Source organism: Chroicocephalus ridibundus, chromosome 3 (genome assembly GCF_963924245.1).
Source record: "Chroicocephalus ridibundus chromosome 3, bChrRid1.1, whole genome shotgun sequence".
NCBI classification, from domain to species: Eukaryota; Metazoa; Chordata; class Aves; order Charadriiformes; family Laridae; genus Chroicocephalus; species Chroicocephalus ridibundus.
Window position 1 is genome coordinate 36109408 of NC_086286.1, and position 17106 is coordinate 36126513.

General features: G+C 46.2%; 1 protein-coding gene across 2 annotated transcripts; it reads left to right on the forward strand.

Moving 5' to 3' along the window:
* Positions 1 to 3803: 3803 nt before the first annotated feature.
* CCDC167 (coiled-coil domain containing 167) lies at positions 3804 to 16818 on the forward strand. Of its 2 annotated transcripts, XM_063328704.1 has the most exons (5): positions 3804 to 3877; positions 9402 to 9578; positions 11076 to 11170; positions 13554 to 13606; positions 15730 to 16818. In XM_063328704.1, exons 1-5 carry the CDS (start codon positions 3839 to 3841, stop codon positions 15831 to 15833), a joined length of 468 nt encoding a protein of 155 aa, XP_063184774.1. In that variant the 5' UTR covers positions 3804 to 3838; the 3' UTR covers positions 15834 to 16818. The 2 variants fall into 2 exon arrangements, with proteins under 2 accessions (XP_063184774.1, XP_063184775.1); XM_063328705.1 differs by lacking the exon at positions 9402 to 9578 and having other exon boundaries at positions 3825 to 3877.
* Positions 16819 to 17106: the final 288 nt, after the last annotated feature.

A 17106-nucleotide genomic window follows, 5' to 3' on the forward strand; every position in this document is an offset into this window, starting at 1 on the left:
GAGTTTGTATTCTGGGAACACTTCCTGATGTTGTTTAATTTACTAGTAAAGACTTAATTACTAGTGAAGACTTACTGTCTGTTCTATTAAATTACCCTCAAAGTCAGCATTGCCCTGATAAAAATCAGCAAGTGTCCCTAAACCTTCTTGAAAATGTTGATTCCTCAGTCATTACCTCTCCATCTCCTCAATGAATGTGGAACAAATTATTAAATAATCAATTTGTTATCACTTAAAGATAATCAGGTGATAAGAAAAAGCCAGCAGAGAGAAAGCCAAGAACAAATCATGTCACATCGATTAACTTTCCCTGTCACAGTAACTGGAATAGTGGAGAGAGCTGGTGCAGAAATTCGGGCTATCTTGATGTGTAGTAAAGGCTTTTTGAAAAAATCCTGTATGATATTTGTCACGGGTATGCACTCTGAAACTAGTTATCAGTAGTCTGCAGTCAGACGAGGAGGACTTACAGAGATCAGTCCCAGGACTGCCTGGCCAGATCTACCAACTAGTTTTCTCAATGACTTAGATTACAAAATAAAGTATGTTTATAAAATACATGACTGGCCCCAAGTCTGGAATAGCTTGGAAGACTGAAGGCAGGATAGGAAAAAAAATTATCTTGACAAATTGGATAAATGGCTCATAATCAGCCAGCTAAAATTCCATAAAACTGGTGCAAAATCTTGCACTGAGAAGGAGAAAAAATTAAATGCATCACTAAAGAAATGGGGAACAGCTGGCTAGACCACAGCACTGAGGAAACGGATTGAGGAATTACAGGGCCATGAACCGAATATGAATCACCACTGTGAAGGTATTGCATAAAAAGTCAAATTTCATTATTGGCTGTATTACTAGGGCATACTGCCTATAGGACAAGGGAGGTGATTTTTTGCTTTCTCAATACCCCCAAGTTAGAGAGGTTTAGTAAGACAGGCTTAGTCTAAGTTTGGACTGGAGGAAGGTAACAAACACTGTAAGAGGTGCAAAACACATCGTGTTGAAAGAAGCGGATTGAGTCTAGCAGGGAGAAAACAGAAGAGGGAATGATGAACCTCAAATATATCAGGTTGTTATAAGAAAGGTGCTGATCAACTGTTCCTGATATCTCCTGAGAATAGGTCAAGGTGCAACAAGATCAATTAGGTTATAAAGAGGAGGGAAACCTTCCCAGCTATCAGTCTATGAGCAGTGTAACAGGTACCAAGGAGGTAGTAGCATCCCTGATGTGTTAAGGGCAGGTAAGGCAAACATCTGCTTGGGTGTTGTCAGTGTATCTGATCCTGCTTCTGGGCATGTAGATGGAGTGACTTATGAATGTTCCTTTCAGACTGACACTTGCGAAATTTTTAGTTTCTCTAACATCACTTCATCACTCATTTTGGCAGCAGGGATTTGACCCCCAATGCAGCAGGGACAGCCTAATCACAGACCCTGAGCAGGGTCTCACCAGGGCCTTATCCAGTCTTGTTACTGGGTATGTTATTTGGTGTTCTCCTGTACATCATCACATCCTGCACCTTCCTCTTACAGGCTTTGTGTTAGACCATCCCATTCAAGACATTACTAAAAACTATTTCATTCTTTTCCTCTCACCCCTCTTGCGCAAGGTTCGTTCCATACCCTGATTGCTCTCACAGCTAGAAACTTCTGATTCCCAGCTTAAATATGCTTGTGGCCAGTCAGCAGCCACTTGATATGGAGTATCAAATTCATACTCATGTCTGTGGATATTCTAACATACAGAAGCTGATGTCATTGTATGTGAAAAACTTCCAGATCTGTTCTTTAGGTTTCAAGGAGGAAAAGATTATAAATTTGCTGAAGAAAAGGAACAGTTATTATTTCTTGCGTCAGCACATAGATGACCTGAATGACATTACAAAAGAAACGAAGATGTAACACAGGAAAGGCTGAAGAGAGGGTGCCAGCTGAAGGCAGAACCAGGAGACACAAGACCAGGTGACAGGCATAATGAGGTCATCAGCTTAATGTATTCAGGAGGGCCAGGAGGAGTAACACATGAACTGAAAATTGCTACTTGCAATGGTGGCTTGCTTGTGAGGGGGGAACCAGTTCCCCTTTTCTGTCTTCCCAAAAGATGTGACAACAAAGGTGACGCTCATCTGCCTGCAAAATAGTATGTCTTTCTGTGCTGAAGCGTGTATGTAAGAATTGACAGTCCTCCCCTGAATCAATACTCACCTTTGTAAAGGAGAAAATGCTTTCTGCTGAACTGATGGCTATTTCATCCCATTGCAAACCATAACAGATGGGTTTTCTTCAAACCTCTATGCATTTTAAGATTGTATTTACACTCATCAAACAAGTCTAAAGGGGGAAAAAATAACATTCTCCCACTTCTTCATTTTCTCTCTCCCCCTGGTGCTGTGCTTTCCTATGGCTGCTGTCTGGGTCCTACTCAGTTTCTTTACTGCCTTCTGACTGAGCTGCTTCTGCTAGGAAGACAGTTATCTGTGTCTCACCTTGGAGGTGGGAGTTCTGGCTCCTTTGGGTTCAGCAGTGTAGGCTCTGTAACGTCGAGTCAAGTACCAGATTGGGAAGCAGAGAAAAGTACAGCTATCCCTCATTTTCTCCAGACAGAAAATGAGACTGATGGTGTTACCAACACGTGCCACCTCCCCTAGTAAAAAAAAGTAGGGGTTTTTTTGAAAGAAAAGTGAAACACACAAAGTACGTATCAGTATTATCACTCCTTCAATGACAGGCATCTGCACTCCTGCCATCCTAGCAAAATTTCAGTCAGCAGAGGGTACTTAGCTAAAATGAAAATTCAGTCTGTGTGTCTAATAAATGCTGCTGCTGCCCAATGTTCCATTTTTTGGTCAGCAAATAGCTCTTCTGTTCTCTGTCATGTAGCAGTCATGTCCTATCCTGAAAACAGATGCATTTCAGTGGTGTTTCTTGCCTTTTTTTTTTTTTTTTCTACAAGATAGCAGTGTTTCACAAAAAGCTTTCTTGGGTCAGGACAAAAGCTACCATGCATATGTAACGTTCTGATTAGCATCTTGCAATGAACTGGCTAGTGTGCACAAAGCGCTGCCTCCTGGTAGGTCAAGAAGGTGGCTTTTCCTGCATCTGCTTTAGCATAAAGCTAGTGTTTGGGAAAGAAGGCCCAAGGACAACCTGAAGTTTTCAGTGATCATTAATTCACAGCAAAACAGTGGTCCTGTCGGTGCCTTGTTTTTCTGGGGGATCACCTTCTTCCTAGGCGAGCCCTGGCCCCCAGCAATACAAGAGCTGGGCTGGAGTGGCCCGAGCAGCGCAGAAGCTCGAAGCTGCATGGAGCTGGCTCTCCTTGGGGGAAAACGAACTGATCAGCCCAGGTTTGCCTTCTGACAGGCCCTGAGGACGTGCCTGGCCAGAGAGCACACTGGGAACCCCCTCCAATAGCTCCTCCCGAGGGAGCAGGGGTCTCCGAGGGGGTGAGAGGCAGGTCCAAGAGGTCCCACTGCAGCTTCCCAGCCTGCTGGTCCTTCCCCAGCCGTCCCTCAGCTGCCGCTGCTGGAGCAGGCAGAGCTAACTGCGGGCAGCACCCGCACAAAGCAGCAGGCGCCGCTCTGACTGCCGTAGGGCTCCCTGCCGTAGGCGCTCGGCTGTCTTCAAACCATGCCAAAACGGGCTCACACGGCCTGAGGAACCGCCGCCGCCATCCCCAAGCGGCATCAGGCAGCAGCGCCCTCACCAAGATGGCGGCCGCCCCACGGCGCAGCCCCTCACCAAGATGGCAGCGGCCGCGCGGACGTGGCCGCTCTCGGGCGGTGGCGCGGCGGCGGCCGCCTGCGCATGCGCGACCGCTGCCGGGCCGGGGACCATGGGCAGGAGGCGAGAGGGGCTGAGCGTGGCCCGGGAGGTGAGGGGGGGGGGGCGGTGGTGGCGGCGCCCGGCTCGGGCTTGGCTTGGAGCGAGGCGTTTCGTAAGAGAGTGGTGGGTGCTGGGGAGGAGCGGGGCAGCGGGGGCTCAGGAGCACGGCGCTGACCAGGCTGCGCTGTGCTGGTGGAGGCCCGGCCGCCATCTTAACGTGCGAGGGTGGCAGAGGAGGCTGAGGTGGCATCAGCCCGCACTGGAAAGTTCGGTGCTTGTCCTTCGTCCCATGCCTTTGGATGAGGGATGGCGTTTGGTGCCCTCGCTCCCGCTGAGCCTTCGAGCTAGTGCAGGGAGAGGCAGTAAGTGCCTGCGCCCATGGCGGCTGCTGCGGCGGCGAGCTCTTGCCCCTCGCCAGCAAACCTGTGCGCAGCCCGGCCTGTGTGTGCGGTGGTGGAAGCCAGCAGCGTGCTGGGCACAGGCCGCTGCTTTTGAGGAACACAGTGATAAACGAGCACGTGAGGGGCCTGTAAATCACAGCAAGGAGAAGGGGAAAGGACTGGTTTTTAAAGAGTGTGCCTTCCTTATCAAGTTGCTTTTTTTTATTGCTGTGTTTGGGTGTTTTGTAATCTCCTGAGTGGCAGGAGGGCTGCTGGTAAGCTTCATTTAAGCTTTCTATTTGCATTAACAATCTGAGCTTAGTTAAGGTCTCTCCGAAGCATACTTAATTCTGGCTCCTGCCCTGGGCAGTGCTATCTGGACTGACTTGGAGGAGGCAGTGGAGAGCCTGTAGTTCAAGTCTGTGGGTTGTGGGTACTTTGGGGATGGCAAAAGCCTGAACCTTCTTAACAAATGGCTGAAATGGGGCAGAGTCAATCCACTGGTCACCTGTTTGTCCTGAAGTCTTTCAGATGAGCATATGTGCAGCAGACCAAGATAGCCATGGTAGAAAGACCAGGGACAGAACTTGGGTCTTGTTATATATGCTTCATCAGCCAGTAGCGTAAAGATGCGTGTCCTTCTGCGTCATATGAATGGGAGTTTGGTTTATAGTAGTTTTTTGGTTTATTTCATCTAGTTAGGCTTTCATTAGAGAAACAGACATTGCTGGGCACTCTAACCCAAGTATAACCACTCTCCAAAGGGAGTCCAGAGGGGAGTGTGCAGACTGTCCAAGCTTCTCTTCACTAAGCCTAGCAGGGAGAGTTGAAATAATGAATTTTTGGTGTTTGTTGTTTGAGATGTGACAGACAAGGAGAGTTGAGCTATTAGGGTCTACCTTGCAAAAAGAGCGGTGGTAAAAACGGCGAGCCGTGCTGCCACAGCAAATTCTTGCAAAGTGTTTGGGGGCTTGTGGTATCTCTAGATTTTTATATATGTTTTTAGAAGTTGTGATGATAGAATACAGTATTTTTGAAAGGACTGTAGAACTACTCTTCCTCAGTGTGTTATAGATGAAAACTTAACCTCCCACTGCAAAGATAGTACTAAAAGATAAAATTCTTCCCCCTTGCAGTGATGAGAAAGGTACTGAATAGAAGTTAGGGAGGAAGAAAACAAAAACCCTTTAAGCCAGAGGAAGAGAGGGCTGTGTTTTAGGTGTCAGAAATGCGTGACAACGAAGATATTGATTTCATAATTGAAACTTTCATTTGGTTCAGTATTACCTTCTGAGCTGTTATGATTGTAAAGAAAACTGTCTAAATGAGTCTTAATATGACATGATGCATGGCTAGCTTTGAAAGGCCTAATCTAGGCAGAGTCATGCTTGTTTAACTGAAGTCATGATGGTAAATGAATGCAATTTTCTATATGGACACTTATCAGATTAGCTTGCACTTACAAATTGCAGGTGTAATTGATATGACCTGGTTTAAACTGATATAAATGTGTCTCCATAATGTGGTGGTGGTGGTTTAAACTCATGCCACTTCTCCTTTCATATAGCTCCATAGTCTTTTGACAGCCAGCCCCATTGACAGTGCTGAGCTGCGCAGAACTTTCTTGATGAAACCCATCAGGAAAATGAAACTGGGAAGACTGGTTCATTTTGTAGCAAAATATCAAACATGGAACGAGCTTAAGAGAGCGACAAGGATGATCAAAGGTGTGGAAAACTTCTATGCAGGAAACAACTAAGCATACCAGGTCCTTTTAAGCTTGAAAACATGACTGCAAGGGGACGTGATAATAGGTCTATATCCTCTGTATGCTATTTGTAGTTTTAAACAGAGAATGAACATTCACTGTCAATACAAAACTAAGGCTATCAAATAAAACTTAGCAGCTGACAAGCTCAGAACAAACAGGAGGGGTTGGTTCTTACCATGATCTGTGGCTGTGCTGTGAAACTCCCTGCCACAGGATGTTGTAGCCCTTAAAAATATACTTGTGGCCCAGACAACTGGAAAAAAAAATCATGAAAGCAAAAAAGTGTGGCTATTAAATACAAAGAGAACACCCTGTGCTCAGGCAGTGCCTGAGCTGCAGAACATCAAGCGTGTGTTTGGAGAAAGTATTGTAACGTGTATTGCTGCTTCTGACAAGGCAGTGGCTGATCAGTGTATGCAAGAGTATAAAGAATAGGGAAAAGGCCAACATAGTCTTCACTCAGTTAAGCTGTTCTTACAGCTTTTTTCAAAAAGCTGTGGGTGGTGCCGTGCGGTCACGTCTGCGTACTATCCTGCAAAGTCACTGGTCTGAGCTGAGGCAGGGTGGGAAGACTAACTGGGTAGTCTCTGCAAGGCTGAAGGAGGAGACGCAGGTAGGATCCATCCCTTTATCCTTTACCAACACAGAGGGTTGATCTGCAGAATTTGTCTTCAACTTTGCTGGTGGATCATCCTCTATTGTGTAGTAGCTTGCCTAGTAAATACTTCCAAGCACGCTGCAGGCACAGCATCCGCAAAACGATTTGCCAGCATGCAAAATGATTCCAAGAGCATGGCGAAAATGGAAGTGTGTACATGAACTGCAAGTTATCATTTGAATTTAAACAAAACTCATCTCTGCTGGACTGATTTTAATAATCCAGCCAAATTTGTGGATTCAGGAACCACTGATTCTTCTGTAAAAATAACTGCTCGAGTGTGCTGGCAGGTGACAAGGCATGAGAAGACTGCTCGGGGAAGGTTTTTTTTTCCTTTGCCCCCACCTCTTCAGTTGGCTTTGATCTGTTTTATGAGGGTCAGAAGACGAAAACCTCATTACCTAACGCTGTTGGATATCGACGTATGTGTGATATGGCTCTTTGCCAGTATCTTAATTAGGGAATTCATAAAAGCGGAGGGTGGATGCCAGTTCTTGAAAAGCGCTTTTAGCCTTTCTGCTGGAAAGAAAGCTTTTATTAATTCATTACAAAATGTATTAAAAGGGATCCAGCTCAACTCTGTAAGCAAAGCTGCTTCCTTGCCTCTTTGTCTCTGCCTTTATGTGAGCCATTTCGGGCTCCCTGCCCAAGATGGTCCCAACAAATGAGATTTGTAATACGCATGTAAGTCAGTTTGGATTGAAATCCGCTCCAGGTCTCTCTGGTTTAAAAAGGTCTCCAGATTGCGAGCAAGCGTTGCCAGAATTCAATGAAAATGGCTCAGTGCCTTGTCATACCTTGTGGAGCAAGGGAGGCATCTGGTCTTAGATCCCTGTGTGTGTCCAAAGCTGCTGGGACTTGACTTTCTGGAGTGGCTCTTGAGGAGCAGAAGGGCAGCTCTGTGTGCCCTGAGCTGCTGCCTGGATGTGAAGCACCAGTTTCACTTGCCCCTTTTAACTGACACTACTTAAAAGATGTTGCTGTGCGTGAAGTCCTGCGTCCCTGGTACAAGCCATGTGAACCTGAGGAGCTGTCATGTGAGCTTTCTGCGTGCTGCACTTCACCTCTGTCCCAGAGGATCCTCTTCATGGAAAGCAGAGCCAGAAAGAGCGAGGGTTCGTCTTTGTGACTTGTAAGCCACTGTGCTGAGATTGCCACTAAAAAGATAAGTCAGTGTGAAGTGCAGTGATGGTTTGGCTAAGTGAGCTTGGACCTTTGTTTTCATGCGGGCTTGCAGTAGGCCTAGGTGCATATCTCAACTGACCTCCTCATGTATTAGTGGGAGGGAAAGCTTTCCATCCACAACAAGCTCAGGTGTGGACGTGCTTCTAGGACTGCTCTCCTGGAGAGCTGCTGCAGGGAATTATGCCAAAGCTCTACAGGTTTTCTTGTGCTACAGCTTTACAGGCTACAGCCCCCTGGGAGTTTCCTTAGCAGCCCACAGAGTAATCAGTAATTCCCAGGCATTACTCTGATTTCTCCCTGTGCTTATTTTCTATTTCTCTCTTTCCTTTGCCCTACAGTGAAGAGTTACTTGGATGGCTGAGCTGCTGAGAGACTCCTAGCTTGCAGGAACAAATCCCAAATCCCAAGTGAGGCAGTGGCACCGACGTATCAAGATAGTGCTCTGCCCATAATTTAGGTTGGCATCTGAGGTTCCTTGTGTAAATGAGCCACCTCTAGGAGGCAGATAGTATTGTCCTAATTTAGAAGTAGGGAAACTGAGGCACAGTACATGGATAACATTTGGGAATTCTCACTCTTGTCCTTCCTTACAACCCCTAATGCCTCAGACTAGTCTGAAGAAAAGAAATAGTGAGATTCTGTAGGAAAAATATTTTGTTAATTCAGCAATCTGTTCCTCCTTCCTTGCTTTTTCTTATTTTATTTTTTTATTATTTTCTGTCCCTTGTGCCCCCAGCTCAGCAAAGCTGATGGTGCAGTTCTAGGGCATGTAGTTTATTAGCAAATTACTGCTCTCCAGCAGGGGACCCGAACTTTGGTTTTGATTTAAGTGCAGTAAAGCCAGTTGAAACTTTTAAAGTATTATGTGGAATCTGGAGATTTTTAGTCAGCAGAAAGTAAAAGCATTGGCAGAGTTGGGTGGAATATCCTCTTGTTATGTCTCATGAAATGACAGAAGTATGGGCAGAGAATCTACTAGTGAGAGCAACTGCAAACTGAGCAGGAGGAGCAGTCCTGGAGAGGATAGGAAGTGCAATGATATGGGTAATTTAGTGGTGGGTTTGGCAGCTGACCAACCAAAGCTGTCATTAAATCGTATTATTTAACATGAGTTTTAAATGTGTTTCCAGAGAAGGCGTGGTGCATTGTAATAAGTTTACTGGCTAAAGAGGAGTCAGGTAACACATGCTGAAGTTCCTCTTGCTGTGCGTGTATGTGAGGGTTTCCAACAGATAAGGGAGCAGAGACACAGCCATTTGCAAACAGTAGGAACTGGTGAGGGAGACAGTAATTTTTAAATAGGACCGGATGGACACCCCACCTCCACTGCACTGCACTCAAATTATCTTGCTGATAAGCGTGGTCGGAGCTGACGTGGGTGAAGCTCTTAGTTGGCCCTGAAGCAAACTGGGGCAATGCATCTCGCTGATTGAGCTGTAGTGGATCACAGATAGTGATGAGCAGCTGGATTTAACATTCTAAACTGGTACAGCTGGATATGGAGGAGGACAATTATCTTTGCCCTAACTGAATGCATTTTCAGCTAACATGCTTCAAAAATATCCGTGTCACCATCCAGGCAAACCCAAGCATTGCCAAACACAGAAGTGCCATTCCTGTGCTCTGGGATCAGGTGACATGCCGTGGTGCTCCCCTTGGGCTCAGAGGAAGCTGTGCAGGTGCCTCTGGGAAGCTTGGCATCTCAACAGCCCTGGCAGAGTTGCCTAATAACAAGGGACTTGGAAATTGCTGTCTGGTAAGATGCAAAGATTTATTTGAGCCTTGTTGTAGGTAGACCCTTCCCCAGGTCTGCTGTACTCCTTGCAGTGAGACTGTTCAGCTGACTCACTAAACTTCTTTTGGCAGCCTGCTTCGTTCTCTCCTTTACGTCAAGCCTGTTCTCCCATCCTACTTATTTATAATGTTTGCCTACCTTTCCTGAGCAGAAAGTGTGAGATTGCTAATGAGCTCAGGACAGAGATGATCCCCAAAGTAGCAATAATTAGGGATCACTACTTTTGATTTTGTTTCCCAGATCACTGTTTATGGAAGTGTTTGTGCTCTGGGTCACCTCTGAGGCTGATGTCCGGGGCAGCTGGTGTCTCATTCCACCTCAGTACTTTGCTCGGGACTACGCTGCCTCTTAGCTTCTGGTTTGTGAAGGCTCCCACCACAGAGAGGCCGTGCTGCCAGCCATCTAGTCGGCCTTGGCCTTGCTTGGAGAACTAGGCACAGCAGGAGTGTTGCACTGAGTAACTAAAAAGATTGCCACCTCAGGTCACCAAGGGTATTTTCTTTCAGGCTAGGATATTTTGTTCTTATTATCTGATTAGTCCCACTGTTGCCCTGCTGGAAGCAAGCCTGAAAGACAAACTTTATTCCTAAAGATGTCCACACTCTGGTTGTCAGGCAGAAAAGAGGAACAATTCCCAGAACTGTTGTCTGTGGTAGGATTCCCTACTGGGCAATCCATTTGCACACAAGTCGATCAACCTTCTTGTACGTATCCACAGTTATTCTCCTCCACAGGAAGACACGGGGGGAGGGTGGCTGTTAGGAGACCTGACAAGGAGACACAATAAGATGACCATTGTTTTTCTGCACGGGAACATGTTGCTTCCAAAACTTGGTGCAGGTCGAAGGCGTGGAGGCAGTGGTGAATGCTCTTTTGAGCATACTGTGCACACTGCTGTTGGTGTTGTAGATCTAGGTAAATGAGACAGGAGGTATCAGTGTTTCCCCTTTGTCCCCTCTTCATCCAGGCAGACAGCTGAGAGTGCTTTGTAGTCACATCCTGTGAACTTCTGCATCCATTCATAGCACTAAATCAAAACCTTGTCCCTCAGGCTTTGGCCAAGGCCCGTCTCTCTCATTTTATCGTCTTTTAATTGCATAAAGATGTCTTAGATCACATCTTTGCGTGCAGAGCCACATGCAAAGAAACTAGAACAGGCTGGAACAGGATCAGATCTTAGCAAAAAGGTCCTGGCCAGCCACGCAAGTGGGAGTGTAAGAGCTGGCTTGGCCATGTCTGGGATTGCAATGTCCCAGTTGCCTGGGGTATAATACACACTGATCCAGGAGGCGATGGGCTCTCTGTGCTGTGACGTCTACGCAGAGCTGGGGCTGTTCGTCCCTTGATTTGGGGAGGAAGGAGGTGGAGTGGCTGAGCTGCCACCCTCCCCATCTGAGTGGGGATGGATCCATATTAGCTGGGAGAGAAAATGACAGTGACTGCTGTGCTGTTTTTCAGATTGATGGACTGGAGGAGAAGCTGGCACACTGCAGACAGAGCATGGAGGAGGTGGATCTTAAACTGCGCAGGGAGAAGCTCAGCCCTGAAGGAAGGTATTGTTGACTGCCTCCTTTCACAGCTGTAGCTGTGGACTTCAGCTAGCTGTCATCCTGGTGTAGTACTCAGCAAGGGCTCTTGAAGGGATGGGGATGTGTGGTTCCCTGTGACAAGACTCTCTTCCCTGAGCTTGGAACTTGCTTGGGGAACTTTCCAGGATAAGTTCAGCGATATACGGAGAGAGCTTTATTTTACTAACACCCTCACTCTCCAACATGCATTACAACCAGCAAAGCAGTGCCCGAAACTTGACAGTTCACTTGCAGAGCTGGCTCCTGGTCTGCTAGGAAACAGCTCTGTGAATCTGGCAAAGGTTCACTGCACGCTGCTATTCAAGCCTTGCTGAAGCTGCCTGGGTTCAGTCAGGGGAGACATGCAGCAACTACTACTGAGGGCCAATCCAGGTGGGATGCAACTGGAAAAGGGGCTGAGGGAAATTACTCTCTGCCTGTATTGCAAATGTGCCTGGATGTAGGGATGCAGTGACACGCTGGCTTTTCTTGGGAAAGGGAAGAGGGACAATTCCCCTGAAATCTGTCACTGACATAGAAGAGGCAACTGTAGGCTTCTAGAGCTGGGACTCAGGCAAGGAGTTTGACCTGGATTTTGTATCAGACACAGGCAGAACCTGCTTTTTTCTCTAGAATGCGAAGCAAGAGATCCTAGATCACCCAGCTGATTCTCAGATCTCTCTGCTTGAGGACATTCTTCCTGTCACCAGCATCCTACTGCTCTGCTCCTAGCAATAATGGTAAACTCAATCACAGGCCCATGGAGCAGTCCTGTTGGTCCTGGTGTCTACAGTACTGTCCTACAGAACCCAGTTAGAAATGATGCTAGCAGTGGTGACATCTCCACATCCTGATACTTATCAGCTTCAGCTTAACTTCCCAGCTTTACTGGGGTTTTATATCCCCATCCATAATTTGACAGGGTTCTGTATCTTCCTGACCTTCATCTCTCTAGCTCCTTTTCTCAACCGTCTTTTTCTAGGCCTAAATTATTCTTATGTTTCCTGTCTTTATTCTTTATCTGATACTTTATTCTTTATCTGTACCAAACCTACAGTTGTGGTAACCTGACAAGGGGGAATATATCTGTATGGTTTCTCTCTGAAATATAGGGCCTAGAGCAAAGAATTAGGAATAGAGAGTCCTGGGGCCTTTTCTGAATTTTACAACTTGTATGGAAATGGAAACAGAAATTCTGTTAACCTAATCCAGACCATTCGAAAAACCCTGGAGGAAGGGGCCATTATCAAAATTATTGATTCAAGTGAGTAGTATACAAAGGAGAGCTCTGCTTTCCTATTTTGAAGTTCAGTTGTCATGGTTTCTTCGTGTCTCATTCTCAGAGCCTCTTCCCTTGACTCTCTTCACAAGGCAAGTTTCTGAGTAGCAGCTCAGTCATGTTGGTAAATCTGTCTTCTCACTTCCTCCTGGCTGCACTCCACACTGCCTTTCCCCAGTTGCCTTTCCTCTCGTGTTGCTCTGACGTAGCTTGCTTTCTTGCCATTCCTTACTTAACTAGCTGTACACATAGATTTGGATCTCTTTCCTCCTACAGGTTCTTGCTCTGCCCCAAGGGGAACAACAAACTCTGTTACACTTACTGCCTGCTCTGTCTCATCTGAACTGGGAGATAAATTTGTTAGTGCATGTTTATTTATATGCACACAGTCTGAAAGGAGTGACCGCGTCGTCACTGCTGTAATGGAAACGCTGCTGCTTTCAGGCAATTTGTTTTGCATTTATATTTTAAACTATATATTAATTAATCATCTTGTGCAGTTTTAAGACAAGGGCTGGGTTGGCCTGACTTATTCTTTATTGTTGTTATCCTGAGTCTTCAGTCTAATAACAGGCTATTTAACTGGTTGTTACTGGGCTTGGATTCAGCTTGTTTCCTTGAGTTAACCAATTTGTGTATATTGGATACCTCTAACAAAGGGATCCCAGCATCAATTGGTGAGAAGAATTAGCATTCCAGCACTGAGCCAGATGTACTGCAGGGGCCGGACCCTGCAGAGTGTGTGTAGGGACCCTGCCCCATCCCCCAGCTGTGTCAGAACTTCCTACCCGACCTGGGGAAACAGAGCAGGGGACTTTGACAAACTCTAGCCTACTTGCGTACGCTGACACTGTCCTGAAAGGACAGACATGAAGCCATTTGGGGGGAGAAAAAGTAATCTAAAACTGCTGCATATCTTATTTTGCACAGCTGGGGGTTTCTAAACTGTCACCTCTCCACAGTGAAGGGTGAGGGGCTCATTCTGTGAGCAGATATCCTCGGCAGTAGGACAGTCTCTCTTCCATCATATAAGCAAAGAAATAGGCTGTGTTGTGCCTCGCAGGTAATGAGCTCCTCTTCTCATTACAGAAAGTCACTGGAGAGAGAGAGAAACTTACTAATGACCAAAGCTGACAACTATGGTAAGAGCTTCATTAAAAATGGTCCCTCTGGGCTGGATGGGATCAGTGCTGCAGCTTAGCTTCGTCTTCAAGCTCCTGCCACCTCTGACTTCTGCCTTTGAATTTAGGTTCAACTGAAGGGAGCTAGACTGAGGGAAATCTAGTCAGCATATTATAATAGGAGCCTGGATCCTCCTGCTTGAGCTGTGCTATCATAGGGAAAAAAATAAGCATCAGCTAATGAGGGGGGAAGGATTTCCCTTTCACATACCTCAAATTATCAGTCTTCAGAAAATCTTAGCCAACAGATTGACTTGAGTGGCCTTTTAACATCCTCACTTCCCCCCCCTTTTTTTTTCCTTTTTGTTTTTTCATAGAGGTTTGGTAAGCAAGCTGGCAAGTGCTATCTGGAGTGTAGCAAAATATACCTTCCTTAGGGAAGTTTCTCACTGCATCAGTTTCTGGGGCTGTTCAGAACAGGAGCATAGGGATTCCCACTGATGTGCTGTAGACAGTTAAAATGAGAGTCCCTCTGAGCTGCCACACGTTTGACAGCACTTCCATTCCCCTGGGGATGCTGCTTTGTGTGTCTTCAGGTTCCTGGTGTTGATCAGTGTATTAACTGCTTGACAGCACTGTGCAGCAGTGCAAGCACCAGAAGTGTTCTAGACCTGGAGAGTTGAAAGCTGAGGCATGGCTGGCAAATTTATAATTTTGACTCATGTTAAAGGACTGTTTCCAGAAGACTAACAGTTATCTTAAACAGATTCAAAGCTGTTCCCTAAGGGCCTACCACTAGAGAATGGCACAAGAATGCACGTTGCTGCTACCCTTTTACCAGCAGTCAGCCATCATTGCTAGCATCAACAGAGCAGTCTGACAGGCTGCTCAGACAGCAGCAACAGCCTCACCTAATGGTGACGGCTGCTCCTCCTGGAACAGAAGAGACAGCATACACAGCCTTTTTAGATCATTGCTATGGCCTCTGATTAAATCTCTGTTTATTCCAGCTGACATGCTTGAGGCCATGAACTGCAGTTGCTAACAGTGGCATTGCTCCATCAGTTTAAGCTGGCACTGCTGTGCTTGGAGTTATATGGCCTCCTGCCCCTACCACCTCCTCTGTAGCCTTGTAGGTTCAAGCAGTTTGCTCTGTGATTGCATGCGAATGCTTGTACCATGTTGAGGAATGGGGGCAGAAAGAACAGCTAAAAGCCTCTTTGGCTACCAGCATCAGTTTGGGAACCTGCAGCACCAGTGAATTCCCCCTGGAGGCTGCTAGTGCAAACTGTAGAGGTAGTAACTAGTGCAGTCACTGAAGCTGAATTCAGCAGCAAGAGCAGTCTGCCTCTGGAGACAAAGTCTGCACCCAGCCTTTTCCTGGAAAATAATTATAGCTGTTGGGCCATGTAGTGCTTTAGGCCTCATTTCTCACCTATACCATCAAGCAAAGTCTTGTGGAACAGAACTAGCAAGAATCTGGTTCTCATCTCTGGTAAAGGGAACGGAACAGAAATGGAGAACAGTAGGACTCCATACTTTTGGTAGCCACCTCCTTCCTCTCTTTGCATCTGTGTTTGTTCTTTTGTAGGCCAGGGAAAGTGACCTGTCTCTAAAAAGCTGCAGACCCCAACAGAAGGGGTGTCCAGGCTTAGACCTATTCCACACTCATCCTTCTGGGGCACAAGGAAACCCAGATTCTGCAACATTCAAAGGTGGCCAGAGTTGTATTTAAGTAAATTTAGGCACTAGGAAGAGGTGCTGAGCTGTTATGTCTAGAAGATAGTAAAAAATAGCTCTCTACCCTCTGTCTTCTTCATTCTCTTAGGGGAAAGGTCATTCTAATGACCCATTCTGTCCTTAGTAGGGTCCCAGAACAAGGTCATTTGCAAACAGGAACTGCTCTGGCACTGAAGTATTCCTAAGCACAGCGACTGAGAGTGACAGGATAAGAGTTTGCAAATGAAAGGGTTCCTGCTAGTTTACTTCCTGTTCAGCATATCTTATTATTAGCAGCTTTGCATACTGATCCCAAAAGAGTTGCCCATGGCCAAGGTAGTATTGTGCTTTTAAGACTGTTTTGAAAGGAGATGTAGCTGCAATACGAATAACATTCACAAGCAAGGCTTTTGTTTGTTTCTCAGAGAAAGAACTGAGTGCACTTCGTAAGGAAAATCGCAAGAATGCTGCTCTTGCTGTGGCCATGGGGTTACTGATTGCTCTTATTTATGCCTGCTGGACGATGTGATTGCACTCCAGAATTCTCCCTGCTGACCCAATGACTCTCCCGCAAGGAGATCTTCCTCCTCTTGCCACTGTGCCTCCCGCAAGGGTGAAGATCAGCATTTCAAGTTGTTGTTCCTGTTTATCCTCTCCAAGCCTCCTTGTAGGGAAGCTTTTTCTTTTGAGAATTGAGGGGGACAGGAGACCAACCAGAAATCAAAGCACACTTGTAGGTGGAAATCAGGTCAAGCTGAGCTCAAAGTGGTGCTGTCTTAACCCAAAAATGCAGTCAAGACCATCCAGCCTGAAGCAGGAAGGCACTATGTTCTCCCTTTTGGAGAGGACTTCTGTGGTTGCAGACAAGTGCTCTCTGCCCAGCCCAGTTGGAATACATCCCACCTTCTCAGTTCCGTTCCTGTGACCTAAAGACTCTACCTGTCCCCAAAGCTGAGCTAAACAGAGATGTTTTCTCCTCCACAATGACTTACAGGACCAAAGGAATCCTACTACCTCCACAAAACAGATGGGAGGTAGGTATCTCCTTTTCTCCAACTTGACATCTAAGTGCTTGGGCTTTGAGGAAGTCTCCAGTGTATCAGAGTTTGGTAGCCATTTTGTGTCTCTGAGAATCAAAAACTGCAAAAGAGAATTTACTATTAACTCCTAGGGATGGAAGTGCCTCTGCAGGGCTTTAAATAAAATAATTTGACCTTGTAACTTCTTGGTTTTTTTTTTTTCTGTTTTGTAACATACTTCTCAGCCACTGTTTTATTCTCATCCTGCCATCTCCCTGCTGGCACGCACTGTGTCAGTTAAGCCTAGACTGGGTTAGGCACTTAACATCACTGGTCAGTGAGGTCTTAACAGTGGGTTATTGGTCCGTTGTGGCGTGGTATCTACACGAGTGTTCGCTTCCTTTGAGTGGAAAAGCAGCCTAGCATGCTGCAGAGGAGCGCTGGAGACTGTCCTCTGTAGTCCCCTCTCATTCTGATCCAGTCACGTACACTAGAGGTAGCCCTGAGCGTGCTCTACCTTGCAAGAAAGCCTTTAAAAGGGGACTGTCTTGAAAATTTAATTTGTGTAAAGCATTTCTCTGTCTCCATGCTAACACACTGCTGGCCAGAATTTTGTGGGAAGCAAAGTAAACAAGCACTGCTGTAAACTAAAGGGGCTGTATTGGTAATAGAGACAACAAAAGCAGAGAAGTCAACACAAAATGATACACAGCCTAATAACAATACATTGTGCAATTAATGTACATAAACAATCCCTTCAGCAAGGCCTTCCTCACCCCCCCT